Source organism: Mustelus asterias, chromosome 19 (genome assembly GCF_964213995.1).
Source record: "Mustelus asterias chromosome 19, sMusAst1.hap1.1, whole genome shotgun sequence".
In the NCBI taxonomy this organism is placed as follows: Eukaryota; Metazoa; Chordata; class Chondrichthyes; order Carcharhiniformes; family Triakidae; genus Mustelus; species Mustelus asterias.
Genome location: NC_135819.1, coordinates 28816873 through 28835238, shown reverse-complemented (window position 1 = coordinate 28835238; position 18366 = coordinate 28816873). Strand labels below are relative to the sequence as shown.

At 45.1% G+C, this 18366-nt stretch overlaps 1 protein-coding gene across 2 annotated transcripts in view; it reads right to left on the bottom strand.

The window, feature by feature from the left end:
• Nucleotides 1–8612: 8612 nt before the first annotated feature.
• ntn4 (netrin 4) overlaps nucleotides 8613–18366 on the bottom strand; it is a 49357-nt gene continuing 39603 nt past the window's right edge. The window contains exons 8-10 of one of the 2 annotated variants that reach the window (XM_078234686.1): nucleotides 16435–16503; nucleotides 12393–12563; nucleotides 8613–9570 (exon numbers count right to left, since the gene is read on the bottom strand). In XM_078234686.1, coding sequence (XP_078090812.1) covers nucleotides 9437–9570; nucleotides 12393–12563; nucleotides 16435–16503 — 374 coding nt within the window. In that variant the 3' untranslated portion in view covers nucleotides 8613–9436. The remainder of the gene's footprint in view (nucleotides 9571–12392; nucleotides 12564–16434; nucleotides 16504–18366) is intronic. The other variant, XM_078234687.1, reaches the window with a different exon arrangement.

Here is an 18366-nt window from a genome sequence, read left to right as displayed (position 1 = left end):
CCGGGAATCAAACCTGGGTCCCTGGCACTGTGAGATAGCAGTGCTAACTGCTATGCCACCGTGCTGCCCATATGGTTTTGGTCCCCTTACCTAAGGAAGGATATATTTGCTATCGATAGAATGCAGTGGAGGTTCACCTGACAGGTTCCAGGTCTGCGGGGCGGGAACTTGTCCTGTGAGGAGAGATTGCAGAGACTGGACCTGTTTTCTCCAAGGTTTAGAAGAATGAGAGGCAGTCTCATTGGAAGTTACAAAATATTTAAGGGGCTAGATAGAGTAGTTGCAGTAAGGATGTTACCCCTGACTGGGCAGTGGGGGTGGGGTTTTTGGGGGGTCACCTAGAACCAGAGAACATAGTCTCATGAATACGGCGCCAGCCATTTTGGACCAAGAGGAGGAATTTCTTCATTCCGAGGGTGATGAACCTCTCTACCCCAGAGGGCTGTGGAAGCTCAGTCACTGAGTATGACTCAGTCACTGAGAGACACAGTGATTGATGAGCAAGTGAGCAAGTATAGGCGATGTTACCATACTCCATACACAGGTGTGTCCTTGAAAATCCACCAGAACTCCCCTGCTCTTCTTCATATCTGGAATGGGATCTTGCGTGTCCATCTGAGAGCACAGTAAGAAGTCTCACAACACCAGGTTAAAGTCCAACAGGTTTATTTGGTAGCAAATACCATAAGCTTTCGGAGCTTGCTGCTCCTTTGTCAGATGGAGTGGTCTCTGTTCTCCAACAGTGCACAGACACAGAAATCAAGTTACAGAATACTAATTAGAATGCAAATCTCTACAGCCAGCCAGGTCTTAAAAGGTACAGATAATGTGGTTGGTAATTAGTATTCTGTAACTTGATTTCTGTGTCTGTGCACTGTTGGAGAACAGAGACCACTCCATCTGACGAAGGAGCAGCAAGCTCCGAAAGCTTATGGTATTTGCTACCAAATAAACCTGTTGGACTTTAACCTGGTGTTGTGAGACTTCTTACTGTGCTTACCCAAGTCCAACGCCGGCATCTCCACATCTGAGAGCAGACAGGGCCTTGGTTTAACATTTGACATGAGCAACTACACCTCAGACAGTGCAGCATTCCCTGAGCCCTGCATTGGAGCATCAAACTAGCTTCAAGTCTCAGGACTGGAACCTATAAACTTATGAGCTCAAGGCAAGACAGCCAACCCTCTGAGGCACTGCTGGCCATCTGGATTGGTTAGATATCGGATACAAGTTCCTAATACACCGTTTAACCGTTTAATACACTTGTTTGAAATTTTTGATTTGATTTGATTTATTATTGTCACGTATTATTATACAGTGAGAAGTATTGTTTCTTACGCGCTATACAGACAAAGCATACAGTTCATAGAGAAGGAACTGAGAGAGTGTAGAATGTAGTGTTACAGTCATAGCTAGGGTATAGAGAAAGATCACCTTAATGCAAGGTAAGTCCATTCAAAAGTCTGATGGCAGCAGGGAAGAAGCTGTTCTTGAGTCGGTTGGTACATGACTTCAGACTTTTATAAAAAGGAAGAAGGTGGAAGAGAGAATGTCCGGGGGTGCGTGGGGTCCTTAATTATGCTGGCTGCTTTGCGAGGCAGCAGGAAGTGTAGACAGAGTCAATGGATGGGAGGCTGGTTTGAAAACTCACTGAACTGAAACGTTGGAATGTATTTTCCCATTCTGCCCGCCATGGGAATCCGAGCGAGCGAGGGGCGGACCATGGAAAGGTCCGTTGACCTCGGGTGTGATTTTCTGGTTTCGGGGCGAGCGCAACAGGAAAATCCTGCCAATTAACTCTGTTTCTCTCTCCACAGATGCTGCCTGACCTGTTGAGTATTTCTGGCATTTTGTGTGTTTATCTCAGATTTCCAGCATCCACAGTATTTTCATTTTGTTTGAAGTTCCTCTCTGTTGTGCATAAGGTGTTAATCCATCCAAGAGTTAATGTTTTTCTCTGGGAATTTCCAAAATGCCATGTGTACCCTGTCTCAGTTATATTTATATCACATCCTAGGGTGTCTCCTGTTGTCAGAACTTTACCTACGAGTTTAAATTTGTCTCAAAATTCTCCCAGCTTGTGATAGCCAATTAAGTTCACACTCAGGCTGAGGAATTCCTAAACTTGCGAGAAAGGGCAGTTTAAACACAGGAACGTGACTGTAACAAAAGCAAAAATGTGATTGTTTAGCACACAAATGCTGTATTGTCTGGCTTTAATCCGTCAAGGTCATTTCTTGACTTTCTGCAGCGATCGAGTAGCAAACTGTGACAAAATTCTTTTATCTTCAATGTCATGCTAGGGTTATGATCAGAATGAACCTGTTTACAGACTCTGGTTGAAAGAATTCCAAGTATGCACTCCCAAGAGGCAGGGGCTTTCTGCAGTGGAGCAGCTACACCTCAGTGCCAGTGTCACCTTGACGCAGCCGGTCCACAGGTCCTGATGAAGTGTCAGCCTTGGCTCAGTGCCAACACTCCTCTCTCCCAGTCAGAGAGCTGTGAGTTCAAATCCCACTGCAAAGATTTTGAGTACATGATCCAAACAACTACTTGGAGTGCAGCACTGCTCGAGGTGCTGCCTTTCAGATGAGACGATATATCAAAGCCCTGTCTGCTCTTACAAGAGGATGTGAAGAATTCTCATCCTGCAGTATTATTTGAACAAGAGTAGGGAAGCTTTCCTCACCGATATTTAACCCTCAACCAAAGCCACTACAACTGATTATCTGGTCATTTATTTCAATACTGTTTCTGGGAGCTTGCTGTGTATAAATTTGCTGCTGCGTTTCTTCCCTAAAGAACAGTGACTCCACCTCAAACTGCCTCATTGGTTGTAAAACCAGTTTGGGACATCTAGGGGGGCAATGTAGAAATGTAAGTCTTTCCTTTATCAATGGTCTAATCTACACAATTTCCTGCTTTATTCTCTGCCCCACCCCCCTTCCCCCAGCAGACATCATGGTAGGTTGTATCGGAAATGGAGAGAAACCCTTTGGGAGGTTTCTTCCTCACGTCACAGCCAGCAAGATCCATATCAGATGGTGAAGTCGCAACAAAAACACAAAGCTCAGTGACTTTGGTTCAGAGTCAAAGCTTCTCACCCACGCCCAATGTCCCAGCTATCCCCTATTCATGTGTTCAAATACCCATCAATTCATAGAATCAGAATCATAGAAGCCCTACAGCACAGAAGGAGGCCATTCAGCCCATTGAGCCTGCACCGACAACAATTCCACCCAGGCCCCATCCCCTTAACCCCACGTATTTACCCTACTAGTCCCTCTGACACTAAGGAGTAATCCGTGGTTAATCCACCTAATTTGCACATCTTTGGACTGTGGGAGGAAACCGGAAGAAACCCACGCAGACACGGAGAGAACATGCAGACTCCGCACAGTGACCCAAGCCGGGAATTGAACCTGGGTCCCTGGCGCTGTGAGGCAGCAGTGCTAACCATTGTGCCACCCAATTGTTTCCCTGAACAATGTAATTGACATTGACAAACCTTCTTTATGGTCACTCATTTCACACGTTCAAGGTTCAACTGCTTTAAAAAAAAAACGCATTTAAACATGAAGTGCTTTTGCAAGCAGAAAGTGATTGAAAGCCTGAGGTAGCATTGCGTCAGATCTGGTTACCACTTCTCAATGGTCTCTTCAGTTTACGTCTGTCTAATGTTTCATTTTGTAATGATATGGAATCACAATAGTTTGCACTACACTTATCAAAGCCTTTTATGCTAAGCTGGAATTCAACACCATGCCGGTGCTGTTGGCTGATAGGACAATGAGTCTGGTTGAAAATCCAGCCACTGTTCACCGCAATATGTGTGAAGCTCATTTTAACAACACAAAGGGAAATTTTGCCATGTAAACACAATTGTTTTTGATTCTTTTAGAATTCTGAGCACCACTCCTATTTTGTTTTTGGTTTCAGGGTAGACGTTGGGCATTATTGTTTCAGGGAAAGACCAAATGATAAGTCAGTGATATTTTCACCAAATTGATGGTAGACTTATCCAATTGTCCCGTGCCTCTATCCTATCACCATAACTTGTAAAGCTTTCTCCTTCAAATTTTTATCCAATTTCCTTTTGAGAGTTAGGAACAACAGACAGCTCATTTCACTGAATGAACAAGGATATTTCCTTATGTTGTCTCTGGCTCTTGTATCCTCTGGTTACTGACCCTTCAGCTACTGGAAACAGTTCCTTTTTCTTATTCAATTAAAACCACTCGTGTTTTCAAAATCTCCTCGTCACCCCTGCTTCTCCACATTACTTAAGTCCCACATTCCTGGTACCATTCTGGTAGATCTTTTCGTACTCTGTCAAAAGCATTGACAGAATGGAGCTCAGAACTAAACACAGCACTCCCGCTGAGGTCTAAGTGATGTTCTTACACAGGTTTAGCACAACTTTCCTCCTCTTTTACGCTCCTCCCCTCTGACACGCACGCTGCTGGGATGAACTGGAGATTTGATAGAGGTCTTCAAAAGCCTCAAATGGTTTGATTGAGTAAAGAGGGCATTGGCAACCATGGACTGCCATTGGATTGGTCCATGATTATGCTTGGCAAAGTGCAGGAGTGGTTTGCACCTCTCCTACTCTTACTACCCGTCATCAGACACAATGGAAGGGTTTACAGGTTGATAATCAACCTGTTCGGCCACATTATGAACCATGGCCATCAAGTCTGATGTGGGATTTGAACCTGGAGCTTCTGGCCCGGGGGCTAGGAATGCTACCCACAGTGCTACAAGAACCCCCTTTCTCCCATCCCCTCTTTTGTAGTCTAGACCTTTATTAATAAAATTAAGGTTCTCGTATGCTTGTTTAACTTCCCTTCAACAACACCCCTTGAAGATTTGTATCTAGACACCCTTGGTGTCTTTGTTTCTACATCTCCAGTAAATGGTATCCGTTAACTCATATACCCTCTCCTCACTCCTCCCAAAATGTGTCACTCCACAATTCTCAACGTTAAATTTCATTGGTCACGTATCTCTAGATTTCCCCAGTCTGTCAATATGGTCCTGGAGTCTCTCATTATCCTTCACATTGTTTATTCTGTCTGCAAATTTTGAAATTGTATCAGGTCAGCCCAGGTTCAGGACATTGATAAATATCAAGAACAAAGCTCCTAATATTGACCCTGAGGGAAACCACTGTAACTATCCCTCAGGCTGAGAAACAATCTTCCCCATCGCTCGTTCCTTTCTGTTCTTATCCAATTCTGTTTCTATCGCTGTTTCTTTAATTCCAGAAGCTTTAATTTTGCTAATAATTTTATTGTGTGGTATTTTATCAAATATTTAATTGGGGGAAATTCAAACTCATCCAATATTGGGTTGGACAATCAGATCAATGATGGGAGAGACAGGGTGGTGGAAGGCAGTGGTGAGTTAGAACTGGATGCTGTACTTTCAGATGGTGTCACTGAGGAGTAGCAGAGAATACCACAGAATCACTACAGTAGAAGGAGGCCATTTGGCCCATCAAGTCTTCACCGATCCTCCTGCCCTGTCCCTGCATTTACCATGGCTAACCCACCTAACGTAGACATCTTGGGACACTAAGGTGCAATTTAGCATGGCTAATCCACATCTTTGGACTGTAGGAGGAAACTGGAGCACCCGGAGGAAACCCACGCAGATACGGGAAGAATGTGCAAACTCCACGCAGTCACCTGAGCACGGAATCGAACCCGGTTCCCTGGCGCTGTGAGGCAGCAGTGCTAACCATTGTGTCACCATGCAGCCCTGTAGATGAGAAACAGGAGGGATCGGGGGGTGGGCACAAGAAATATCACTGGGGGAGCAGGAGGAGAAGCCATTGAAGGGGATTCACTGGCTATGATTAGATGCAAAAGACAAACCAGGTAAGAGCATCTCACCCACTGGACCACAGTGGAGAAATGTTGGAGGAGAATGGTGTTGTAAAACTGTGTCAAAGGCTGTAGACAGGTCAAGAAGCTGAGGAGGGATAATTCACCATGGTAACGATCATATTGGGTGCAATTTGCAACTTTGAAATGATCACTTTCAGGAGGATGACAGGGGGAGTAATCTGGATGAAAGGGCTGGCACAGATATGAGAGGCAGAATGAATAGCCTCAATCCATGCCATAAGATTCAGCAATTCTATCAATTACCATCATACTAATTGACAGATGTTTCACCAGAGTTGCAAAGGTTAAGGGGGGGGGGGGGGTCACACAGCTGTGGAGAATGAACAGACAAGGCAAAATTTCTAAGTGGACATTTGGTTCTCTGCTGTTCATTCAGCATCTCTGAGTGTGTAATCACTGCAGGTTTTTTGAATGTTACCACTATCTATATCAATGAGAAGGTTTTTAACTTGCTGACAAGTTCAATAATAAAAATTCTCAGTTTTTGTTTCATATTTGCCATTCATTGAAAATGTTTTTTTTCCGTATCGCGTTTGATTGGAAGTCAAGTACAAAATAGAAAATTATATCTTGCTACCAGATATAAAATGTTTCACAGTGAATTTCACCTTGTAACATAACAAATATTTGTCTAATTTTAGTAATTGTATCTGTTGAGGCAGCTGTACTTTCAAGGGTTTTTCTTATCTCCATAGTTTCCAATTTGAGAAATTAAAATCAAGGACACTTTTCTGTCGCCCAAGAAGGTTGTTATTTCCATTCCTCCTTTACCCACTTGGCTGGATGTTCAGATAACTCTCTAAGATACTCAGCCTCCAGCTCTCTTTCTAAATAAATAGTGTAGCCACGAGTCAATGTGTTTCCTCCTCACACATTTGTGGGAGTCAGTAACATAGATATTCCTATTAAAGAATGAAGTGGCGTAAGGGTAATAATTGCCAGACTAGTAATCTAAAGGTCCAGGCTAATGCTCTGGGGACATGGATTCAAATCCCATCATGGCAGATGGTGAAATTTAAATTCAGTTAAAGGAATTTAGAATTAAATTCTAGTCTTGGTAACAGTGAGCATGAAATCATTGTCATAAAATACCCATCTGGTTCACTAATGTCCTTTAGGGAAGGAAATCTGCCGCCCTTACCTGGTCTGGTTGACGTGACTCCGGATCCACAGCAACGTGGTTGACTCTTAACTGCCCTCTGAAATGGCCAAGCAAGACACTGAATTATCCAAAAAAATGCCATAAAGTCTACAGAAAGAATGAAACCAGATGGACCACGTTGCATCAAACTGGGCACCAGAAATACCAATGGCAACCCAGCTCTGTTGATCCTGCAAAATCCTCCTCACTGACATCTGGGGACTTGTGCCAAAATTGGGAGAGGTGTCTCACAGTCATTTTCACAGAATCATACCTTACGGACAATGTCCCAGATACCACCATCACCATCCCTGGCTATGTCCTGTCCCACTGGCAGGACAGACCTACAAGAGGTGGCGGCACAGTGGTATAGTTGGTAGAGAGTTGCCCTAGGAGTCCTCAACATTGACTGCGGACCGCATGAAGTCTCATGGTACCAGGTCAAACATGGGCAAGGAAACCTGCTGATTACCACGTATCTACCCCCTCAGCTGATGAATCAATACTCCTCCATGTTGAACACCAGTTGGAAGAAGCACTAAGGGTAACAACAGGCACTGAAGGTACTCTGGGTGGGGTCTTCAATGCCAATCACCAAGAGTGGCTCGCTAGCACAACTACTGACTCAGTCCAAAAGGACAATAATTGCTATGAGGAACCAACAGGAGGGGAAAACTTACCTGACTTCAGCAGGTATCTATCAGCAATCTGTCTCACAGATGCACCTGCCCATAACAGTTTTTGTAGAGTGGTCACCACACAATTCTTTAGAGACAAAGTCCCATCCTATATTGCAGATACCCACGTCATGTTGTGTGGCTAAATGGGATAGATTTTGAGCAGATCTAATAACTAAAAACTGGGCATCCATGAGGCACTGTGGGTCATCAGCAGCAGTAGAATTTACTCAACCACAATCTGTAACCTCATGGCCCGGCACATCCCCCACTCTGCCATTACCATCAAGCCAGGGGATCAACCCTGGTTCAATGAAAAGTGCAAGAGGACATGCCAGAAGCAACACCAGGCACACCTAAAAATGAGGTGTCAACCGGGTGAAGCTACAACACAGGACTGTATGACTGCATGCCAAACAGCATCAGCAGCAATTGATAGAGTTAAGCAATCCCACACACATACAGAGTGCTGCTTTCAGCTAAGTGTTACTGCGTATTCAGTCTAAAAGAACACACTCACACGTCTTCAAGCCAGTATTCAAGCAGTGACTTAAAGATGACTTTAGTCACTTGATTCTTCTGTTCTACCCACTGAGCAATTGTGGCGAAGCATTGAGATCCCGAACAGCAGTTTGGGGCGACATGGTGGCACTGCTGCCTCAGAGCGCCAGAGACCCGGGTTCAATTCCGGCCTCGGGTCTCTGTCTGTATGAGATGAGAGGAGATGCTGCCGCCACTATAAAATGTGGCCTCCTCCTCACAGGACTGAATATGCCTCAATTCCAAACCCTGTCCCACCTGAAGCTACACGCAGGATGCCCAGGATAAGAATGATATTTTTGGCCAATAATTTACTGTTGAATGGAGCAGAGAGGATTCAATGAGTGTACAGTTTGGTCAATTTTATTGTGTAAATTTAGAAGTAAAAAATAAATGGCAAAATGTCAATTTTTGCAAATCCACAGGACTGCTAAGTGCATACGCATTTCTATACATTACCATTCCAAGCCTACACATCATATTATCATGTAACACTGCAAATTTCCCTTTTAAGGTCCAGTGCATAAGGTGTAAGTCTACATAAAACTATCATTTGTTTGCAGAAAACCATTAATGTTCGACACTGAGTCTAGGGGTATATCAAGACTCAAAATCAGTTCAAGGATGCATTCTGACCACAAACGGCACCTGTTCTGTATTCTGTCAAACAATCTGGAGTGTTTAGCTTCACTTATTCTTGGTCTGCAGGATCGATATGAAAGAAGCCAACACGCAATTATCAGGTCCAAACAATCCGACGGACTTTCTTTCGCGGCTAGTAAATGCAGAAAGCTTTCTCGAAGCAAAGTCTCTGAGTCTTTTGGATTCAGTGTCTTTGACAATGTTGCAGATGTTATAGAGTGGGGGAGGGGTGCTACAGACCTCCTGTCACCCGTAACTCATTAACTTTTCAAGTTGTGTATGTAATAATCTCTCCCCCATTATGACCCGTCAGCTAATAAAGTGCGTTATTACATATCAAAAAAGCAAGGGTTTTCTTTTAGAAAGAAAATAATTCAAGGTTCACAACCAGCTCAGCAGACGTGGGAGATGTGCAACCGTTCTGTGTTTGAGCGTAACAATCCTCGGCCGACAGATTCCCTTAGGAGAGAGACCTGCTCAATACCATCAGGAAACATCATCTTGGTTGAACACACTGGATATGGCTAGCACTTTGCTCTCAGGATGTGAGCCATCCTCCGGCCTAGCTCTGGTTTCCAAGCCTGGACAAAGCTCTTCATATTGATGATCAGCCGGCCACTGTAAACATCCTCCTGCCCTGCTACGAGATACGTTGTGCCTGTTAAAGAGTGAACGACACGGGTCAGTGAAATGCTCATCACTGGGAGAATGATTAAAGCACATCTTGGGGGGTGATATATTAGCGAGGATAGAGGATTGACTAACTAACAGAGAGTTGGGAGAAATGGATCATTTACAAGTTGGCGAACTGTAACTAGTGGAGTGCCACAGTGCTGTGGCCTCAGCTATTTACCGTATTAAAGACTTGGGTGAAGGGATCGAGTGTAATGACGGCAAATTTGCTGAATACACAAAACGAGTTGTGAGGAGGATACAAAGAGTTTGCAAAGGGATATAGGCAGGTTAAGTGAACTGGCAAAAAAACCTGGAGAATAATGTAGGAAAATACAAGGATTGTACGGGGTCATGGGGGTGGGCGGAATGGGCTTGCTTAGCTGGCCAGACCGCTGGTAGATCTGGGGCTCTGCTGAAGTACACTGGGCCTGCCTCCACACTCTGTACTGACAAATCATAGTACATTTTTCCTTGGCTTTATCCTCTCTGTCAACTTTTGCCATTGTAAAGCTTCTGTTCACATTTATACAGACATTTCAACCTGTCACATTGTAGTCAAACCCTCATACAGCGCCAGCTCTTGGTGTGAGGGTGTAATAGCAGCGTGACAGTTTACATAGGCAGTTCCCATTAGAAACGTGGATTTGGAAATCAGAAACTAAAGTCAGGATGTTTGAATGGCAGATGGAGCTTAATTCAGATAAATGCGAGGTGATGCATTTCGGTAGATCAAACCAGGGCAGAACTTACTCAGTTAATGGTAGGGTGTTGTGGAGAGTTATAGAACAAAGAGATCTAGGGGGACAGGTTCATAGCTCCTTGAAAGTGGAGTCATAGGTGGACAGAGTGGTTAAGAAGGCATTCAGCATGCTTGGTTTCATTGGTCAGAACATTGAATACAGGAGTTGGGATGTCTTGTTGAAGTTGTACAAGACATTGATAAGGCCACACTTGGAATACTGTGTACGGTTCTGGTCACCCTATTATAGAAAGGATATTATTAAACTAGAAAGAGTGCAGAAAAGATTTACTAGGATGCTACCGGGACTTGATGGATTGAGTTATAAGGAGAGGCTGGATAGACCGGACTGGACTCTTTTCTCTGCAGTGTAAGAGGCTTAGGGGTGACCTTATAGAGGCCTATAAAATAATGAGGGGCATAGATCAGCCAAATAGTCAAAATTCTTTTCCCAAAGGTAGGGGAGTCTAAACCAGAGGGTCTAGGTTTAAGGTAAGAGGGGAGAGATATAATAGCAATTTTTTCCACACAGCGGGTGGTGAGTGTCTGGAACAAGCTGCCAGAGATAGTAGTAGAGGTGGATTCAATTTTGTCTTTTAAAAAGCGTTTAGACAGTTACATAAGTAAGATGGGTATAGAGAGATATGGGCCAAATGTGGGCAATTGGGACTAGCTTAGTGGTTAAAAAAAGGGCGGCATGGACAAGTTGGGCTGAAGGGCCTGTTTCCATGCTGTAAACCTCTATGACTCTATGGGCCCCATTATACCATTGGATTGCGCCGGTTTTCTGGACGTGAAAATTTGGTAAAGTCGGGTGTGAAGTGAGTAGCGTGATTGTGCCCACCTCCGCGCTGCTTCCCCCTTTACCAAGGCCTGAAAATGGCTGCAATCGAGACCATGCCTGAAACGGGCGCGACGGCCAGTTAAATGCATTTGAATGCATTTAAATTGACTTAATGGGCTGCACGCCCAACTTTACCCGCACTACCCCTTTTACCACCGCGTTCGCCAATCCTGAATCGGCACAAAACAGACATGCTCCATATAAGTCCGATTTGGGCACTCCATCAGTGAGGGTTAGTGAGGAGGTAAGTGCCGAGCATCCGACGGCTCTCTGCTTGAGATTGGTGGGTGGGGTGGAGGGGGTCCTCTGTCACTCTGCCTGAGATCAGTGGAGGTGAAGGGGGTGTTCGCTGTCACTCCACCTGAGATCAGTGGGGGGGGTGGGGGTCTGCTGCCTCTCTGTCTGAGATCAGTGGGGGGGGGGGAGGAAAGGGGGGTCTGCTGCCTCTTTGCCTCTGATCAGTGGGGGGAAAAGGGGGTCTGTTGCCACTCTGCCTGTGATCAATGGGGGGGGGGAAGGGGGGTCCGCCGCCACCTTGCCTGAGATAAGTGGAGGTTTGGGGGGGGGGGGCGGAGGAAAGGGGGGGTCCACTGCCACTGTGCCTCTGATCAGTGGGGGGAAAGAGGGGGTCCGTTGCCACTCTGAGATCAGTGGGAGGGTGAAGGGGGGGTCCACTGCCACTCTGCCTGAGATCAGTGTGGGGGAAGAGGGGTCCGCTGCTACTCTGCCTGAGAATACAACCCTTTGAATCTGGTATCGTACTGGGAAATCTACACTGCACCCTTTACAAGACCAATGTAACCTTCCAGAGGTGCAGGCCCAGAGCTGAACACAGTTACTCCAGATGGGGCCTGACTGAGGCCTGGTGCAACTGAAGCATCCCTCTCTTCTGCTCTTGCTAAACCAGCCTCCTTGAGATAAAGGCTGACATTTCATTAAGCTTTTAGATTTTGGTTTAGATGCATTAGATTTTAGTGAATGTTTATGGGGACACCTTTGCTCTGTCACCGTTCCTAGGCTCTCACCATTGCGACAGTAACATGAATGGTTGTTGGGGCAGTGTGGAGACATTCCTTTATCACCATTGATTCCAAAGGGGATGGCTGATTACAGTGCAGCCCTTTGCTGCCAGATCAACATTGGGGGTTAGGCTGGGCAATGAATATTCAGCAGGAGGGCGATATGTTTGTGTTGCGTGGTCTGTGATTGACATGTTTCTTACCAGGGTTTAGGACGGGGCATGTACAGCCCCGGTTAGTCCAGGACTCCGGGTACAATACTCGCTTGCCCCGGTGAATCTTTAACTTTGTCAGTTTCAACACCTTCTTGACCTTCACGTTGACCTCTGCATGTGAGCCTTTGTCATGAGCCGAGAGAACCTTTACTTTCAGAACTGAGGCAATGAAAGGAGATGAAGAGACAATCATTTATCTGACTCATCCTGACAGGATAGGACAGTTACGTGTTTCAGAGGAAGCAGTTCTGCGCAGGAGGTGTACCGTTTGGAAAATGAATACACTGGAATAATTTCAGAGCATGAGGTTCAAAGGGTGACTTAAGAAGTTAATCAATTAATTACTCTTCCTAATGATTCCTGAGTATCCATTATTCCTGATATAATTCATGCTATATAAGAATGAGAAAGGAAAGTGACTATATTGATATTTTAGGATGGCACGGTGACACAGTGGTCATTCCAGGACTTTCACTGACCTCATCTCCTCTGGAGATCTTCCCTCCACAGCTTCCAACCTAAGTCTCCCAACCCTGGACAGCCCGCTTCTACCTCCTTCCCAAAATCCACAAACAGGACTGTCCTGGTAGGCCCATCATGTCAGCTTGTTCCTGCCCCACTGAACTCATTTCTTCCTATCTTGACTCCATCCTCTCTCCTCTAGTCCAGTCCTTTTCGACCTGCTGATGCCCTACATCATATCAACAACTTCAAGTTTCCTTGCCCAAACCGCTTCTTCTTTACCATGTATGTCCAATCCTTCTATACCTCCATTCCCCACCAGGATGGCCTCGGGGCTCTCTGCTTCTTCCTTGAACAGAGGCCTGAACAATTCCCATCCAGCACTACTCTCCTCCGTCTGGCCGAACTTGTTCTCTCACTCAACAATTTCTCCTTTCAAGAAAGAGCTCTGATGAAGGGTCGTCCAGACTCAAAACATTAGCTCTGTTCTCTCTCCATAGGTGCTGTCAGACCTGCTGAGGTTTTCCACAATTTTCTGTTTTTGTTTTAGATTCCAGCATCTGCAGCAATTTGATTTTATCCTTTTGTAGCTTTCTTATGTCCTCTTCACAATTTACTTTTACCTATCTCCGTGTTGTCAGCAAATTTAGCAACCGTATCCTCAATCCCTTCATCCCAGTCATTTATATAAATTGTAAAAAGTTAAGGCCCCAGCACAGGATGGTTTGTCATTCCTAATCTGACCAGTGTAATAATTAAATAACTAAAAATGAAACTTCTGAACATTTTAAGCATTTACATATCAGTATTCATTTCTATTAATATTTATCTATCTAAAATGAAATCGAATCATTAACATGATTAGATTTCGGTTTCGGAACCCTGGAAAACTTGAGTAGACTTTTGAGGTACATGAAAAATTGCAGTTTTTTCATGCCAAAAATCACAGGGTCAACTTATATAAGAGGCTGACTTTTACACGAGTATATACAGTAGCTGTAAAGAATAACATGCAGTTGTTATGTTTGAGAGTTCATTGCAGCGATCTGGGCGAGTTATTCAACCATCGACAAGGTTCTTCTAAACACGGAACTGAAGCATTTACCAAATTCTGTCACAACGTACTCATGGAAACTCTCTCGGTGTCTCATTAATGGGAAATGATGGGAAAATCGGAATCAGGAAATGTTTTAGTCTCGCTGAATTCCATCAGGAACATCAAACAGATTTTATCTTCGGTTTGCATTGTTAAAAACATCATTCCATAATGTTTTGGTCAAATAATTTTTTTCCAACCAAACAAGCAATGATTTTTTAAAAGAATTGTAGTTGGGTTTTCTCCCCTGTCCATTCGAATTGAGGTCATAGGCTGGAGATTGTTATCTGTACCTGACCCTGAAGACCTGCTCGCCCAAACCACCAGAACTCGAATGCTTCAAATTGTAAATTCCTATCCTTGTGTTTGAATCTCATTGTGGGCTCACCCCCTCCCTCATCTCTGTAACCTCCTCTCGCCCCACCATCCCACAGCCTCGGACCCCACTCCCACCACACCGCCCCACACACGGGGTCTCTGTGTCCCTTCCACTGCATCTGTCTAACCCCACTTCTTGCCTCTATCACTGGCGCTGTATCTACAACAGCCAAGGTCTAAAGCTCTGGAATTCCCTCCCTAAACTTCTCCCCGTCCCTATGTCCTCCTTTAAGATAATCTTTCAAACCTCCCTCTTAGTCAGTACAATGTACAATGCAGATGGAGGCCATTCGGCCCATCGAGCCTGCACCGACGACAATTCCACCCAGGCCCTATCCCCGTAACTCCACATATTTACCCTCCTAATCTCCCTGACACTAAGAGTCAATTTAGCATGGCCAATCAACCTAACCCACACATCTTTGGAGTGTGGGAGGAAACCGGAGCACCCGGGGGAAACCCAGCAGACATGGGTAGAATGTGCAGACTCCACACAGACAGTGACCCAAGGCAGGAATTGAACCCGGGTCCCTAGCCCTGTGAGGCAGCAGTGCTAACCACTGTGCCACCATGCCGCCCCACTTGTATCCTTTGGTAAAACATCCATCAGCTCCATGATCAAAACCTCGTGGCCTTGGGACAACACGGTGGCAGAGAGGTTAGCATTGCTGTCTCACAGCACCAGAACCCGGGTTCAATTCTGACCTTGGGTCACTGTCTGTGTGGAGTTTGCACATTCTCCCCATGTCTGCATGGGTTTCCTCCAGGTGCTCCGGTTTCCTCCCACAGTCTGAAGTTGTGTAGGTTAGGTGCATTGGCCATGGTAAATGCACAGGGTTGCAGGGATAGGGCAGAGGGGAGGGCCTGGGTTGGACGCGCTTTCAGAGAGTTGATGCAGATGGGCCGAATGGCCTCTTTTTGCACTGCAGGGGTTCTACGATTCTAAGTGCCTTGAAATGTTTTGTCACCTGTTAATGGTGCTATATAAATGCAATTTACTGCTCTTGAACCTTGACCACTGTGGCAGGCTTTTAATGTTAAACTTCACATTCACAATTCCAACCACTCCCGCCAGATGGAGAATTTGTTTCCCAGCCAAATCGCCGTTCAGTGCAGCGGGACCGGAGAATCCCGCTGACGTGAATGGCCGGAAATTTCTGGCCCAAATTCTTTGTCATCACCAGGCTGGAGTAGGGAGTGATCGCCACGGAGGCGTTCAGAGCAGGATGTAAAGGAAGCCAATCACAGCAAGCCTATCCTGGTGCCCCCATCAAACTGACCTGAGATTGGCAAAACGCAGTCTGTGGGGTAAACTAGGAGAAAAGGCCAGCTTCTGAAACCTGGACCAGGCAAAGCAGAGCTCGAGTTTCCAGCTCACCTCACTCCCAGAATGCCCTGTGTGTTTATGATACCCTCCGTCAAGCACAACGTTGGGCAAATGGTTCGGCAAAATGGTTTCTTCACACATGGCATATTATGGAGCCTGTGCTATGCCAGGGGAACTGAAGTGGAGTGGCACTCAAACCTAAAGATGCCATCCTTGAACGATGGGAATGGGGTCACCTGCAGATCATGGTGACTTGGCAGAGTATCATTGCCTCTGGCAGACCTGAGGTATGATAGACACGCCAAGTGGCCCGTGCCTGCCCCTCCTCCGAGATGTCCATGTTCTGTCTGGAGCTGAGAGAGTGCCAGCTATCTTCAGCCTAAAAAAACTACCAGCCTGGTAACCCAGAAATCCCCGCACGCCTGGATTCAATTCATTACAAAAACCAGGCAGTCTCCCAGAAAACTGCAGCCGGCGAGAGTTCAGCTGTGACCTGGGAAGGACAAACAGTGACCGGAATTCTCCCACCCTGTCTGCCACTGGAATTTTAGCGGGCGGGTTGCGGACAATGTGAAACCAATTGACAGTCAGGATGGAATTTCCGGCTATTAGACCAGCGCGGCTGGAGAATTCCGCCCAGTGGGTAGGGGGCGTTCCCCAGACACTTTCCCCAAAGACAAGGTTGGGAAGCTTTCTCCTGTTGAGAGCAGCTTCAGTATTTTAAATCTCGAGGACTGATTAATGAAACAAGTGTCTCCATAACTCACCAAATGTGTACTTCATACTGCAGAATACTTTGGGATTTCTCAAGATCTGATTTCTGCATTCACACTTTCCTGAAAGAAAGAGTTAAAAATGGGAGCTGTGAGGGAAAAGCATTCGATTCACTAAACAAATGGAGGAAAGAGAATATTCCAGACAGAAACATTGGGTTGGATTTTCCCCTCCAGAGGCCGAGTGAATTTAAACTTACCAAGCCATGCCTGACAGACGCTATTTTTCCCAGAGCGGGGAATGTGGTGGGTTACCATCCGACATTCCAAGTGACCTCAGCGCCTCCACTTAAACACCTCCTGCAAATGCTATTTTCCCTGATATTGGTATTTTCATTGAGGCAGGTAGGTTCCTGACAGCTGGGACCCATCTCATAACCCCTCTGCAGTAAGTTATTGACCTGGTTTGGCTGTTGATGCTGGAAGAGGGAATTGGAAAAGGCAGATATTGGCTGCTGGGTTCACAGCCTCTCAATTCAGGAAAGTAAGTAAAAGTAAAGTTCATTTATTAGTCACAAGTAGGCTTACATTAACACTGCAATGAAGTTGCTGTGAAAATCCCCTAGTCGCCACACTCCGGCGCCTGTATGGGTACACTGAGGGAGAATTTAGCATGGTCAATTCACCTAATCTGCACATCTTTGGACTGTGGGAGGAAACCGGAGCACCCGGAGGAAACCCACGCAGACACAGGGAGAATGTACAAACTCCGCACAGACAATGACCCAAGCTGGGAATTGAGCCCGGGTCCTTGGTGCTGTGAGGCAGCAGTGCTAACCGCTGTGCCATCATGCCACCCCTGTATGTGTAAATAATGGACAACATTAAATCATTTAATGATTTAATGAGTATTTTCATTTCAAAGATGTCCCAGAGAGACAAACAGCAAATGATTGCCTACTGCATCGAACCTGTTCCAAATCAGGAACCACACCAGGTAAGTACATTTGTGAACCTTGTCTGCTGTGGAGTTGGGAACCTTTAAACAGGCAAGTTTAAAATGTCTTGCCAACTTCAAATATTATAATTTATGGTGTATGACAATTTAAGTATGCTTTCAATGCAGCGAATGTTCATAGGACTCGATCATTAAAAGGTCCATGACCAGCGGTATGCAAGTGTTCACATGCATTAAAGTACTTTATCCAAAGGATAAAGCACTCTTATGCATTCAACAGTATTGGAAGGCTGATTTAAATGAATCATCTAGACAATGTGTTTTGATTTTTACATTAATTTAAAGTTCAGACATATGCTGAAACATTGTAAAAAGGTGAAAAGATTCCAAACTTGTTTGACTGAAACTCCATTGAGCCTTTGTAAAAGTGGAGCAGTTGGCTGGTCAGACACCCTCCAAGACTATTCTATGGAGCTGCGTGGAGTATTTTCATTAACTGTGCAAGGTAACCCCATTTTGAATGCATGGTTCAGTCCAAACCCCACTGAGCTAAGACTTAGTCAAACAGTGGTTGTTGACACAGCTGTGGAGTGAACTGTGTGCTTTAGTTGATTGACAGTTTTATGAGAGAAAAAGGATGAAATATTTTGAAGTGGTTTTTGAATAGCTTTTTGTTTATTTTGATAGATTAAAGAGCACTTGCAAGGAGAAAGTGTTTTTTCAAGGGGAGATTCAATGGCTGTGTGTTTGATTGATAGTTTTATGAGCTTTTAATGGGGCAATTTTTTTTAACTGGAGTTTGCATAACTGATTGCTATATTATTTTATGAGCATTTCAAAGATGTCCCAGTGTTATTATATGGCTCATTAGTTCTATGCATAGTGCATACTTGGTGTGTGGATATGTAGGATGCCTGGGGTTAGGGAGGCATGGAAGGGGCATGGGGAGTGGCTGGAGTGTGAGATGGATGAGGGTTGGGCTAGAGGACCTAACAACTATGTAGAGAACTGTTCTGATGTTCAAGTGA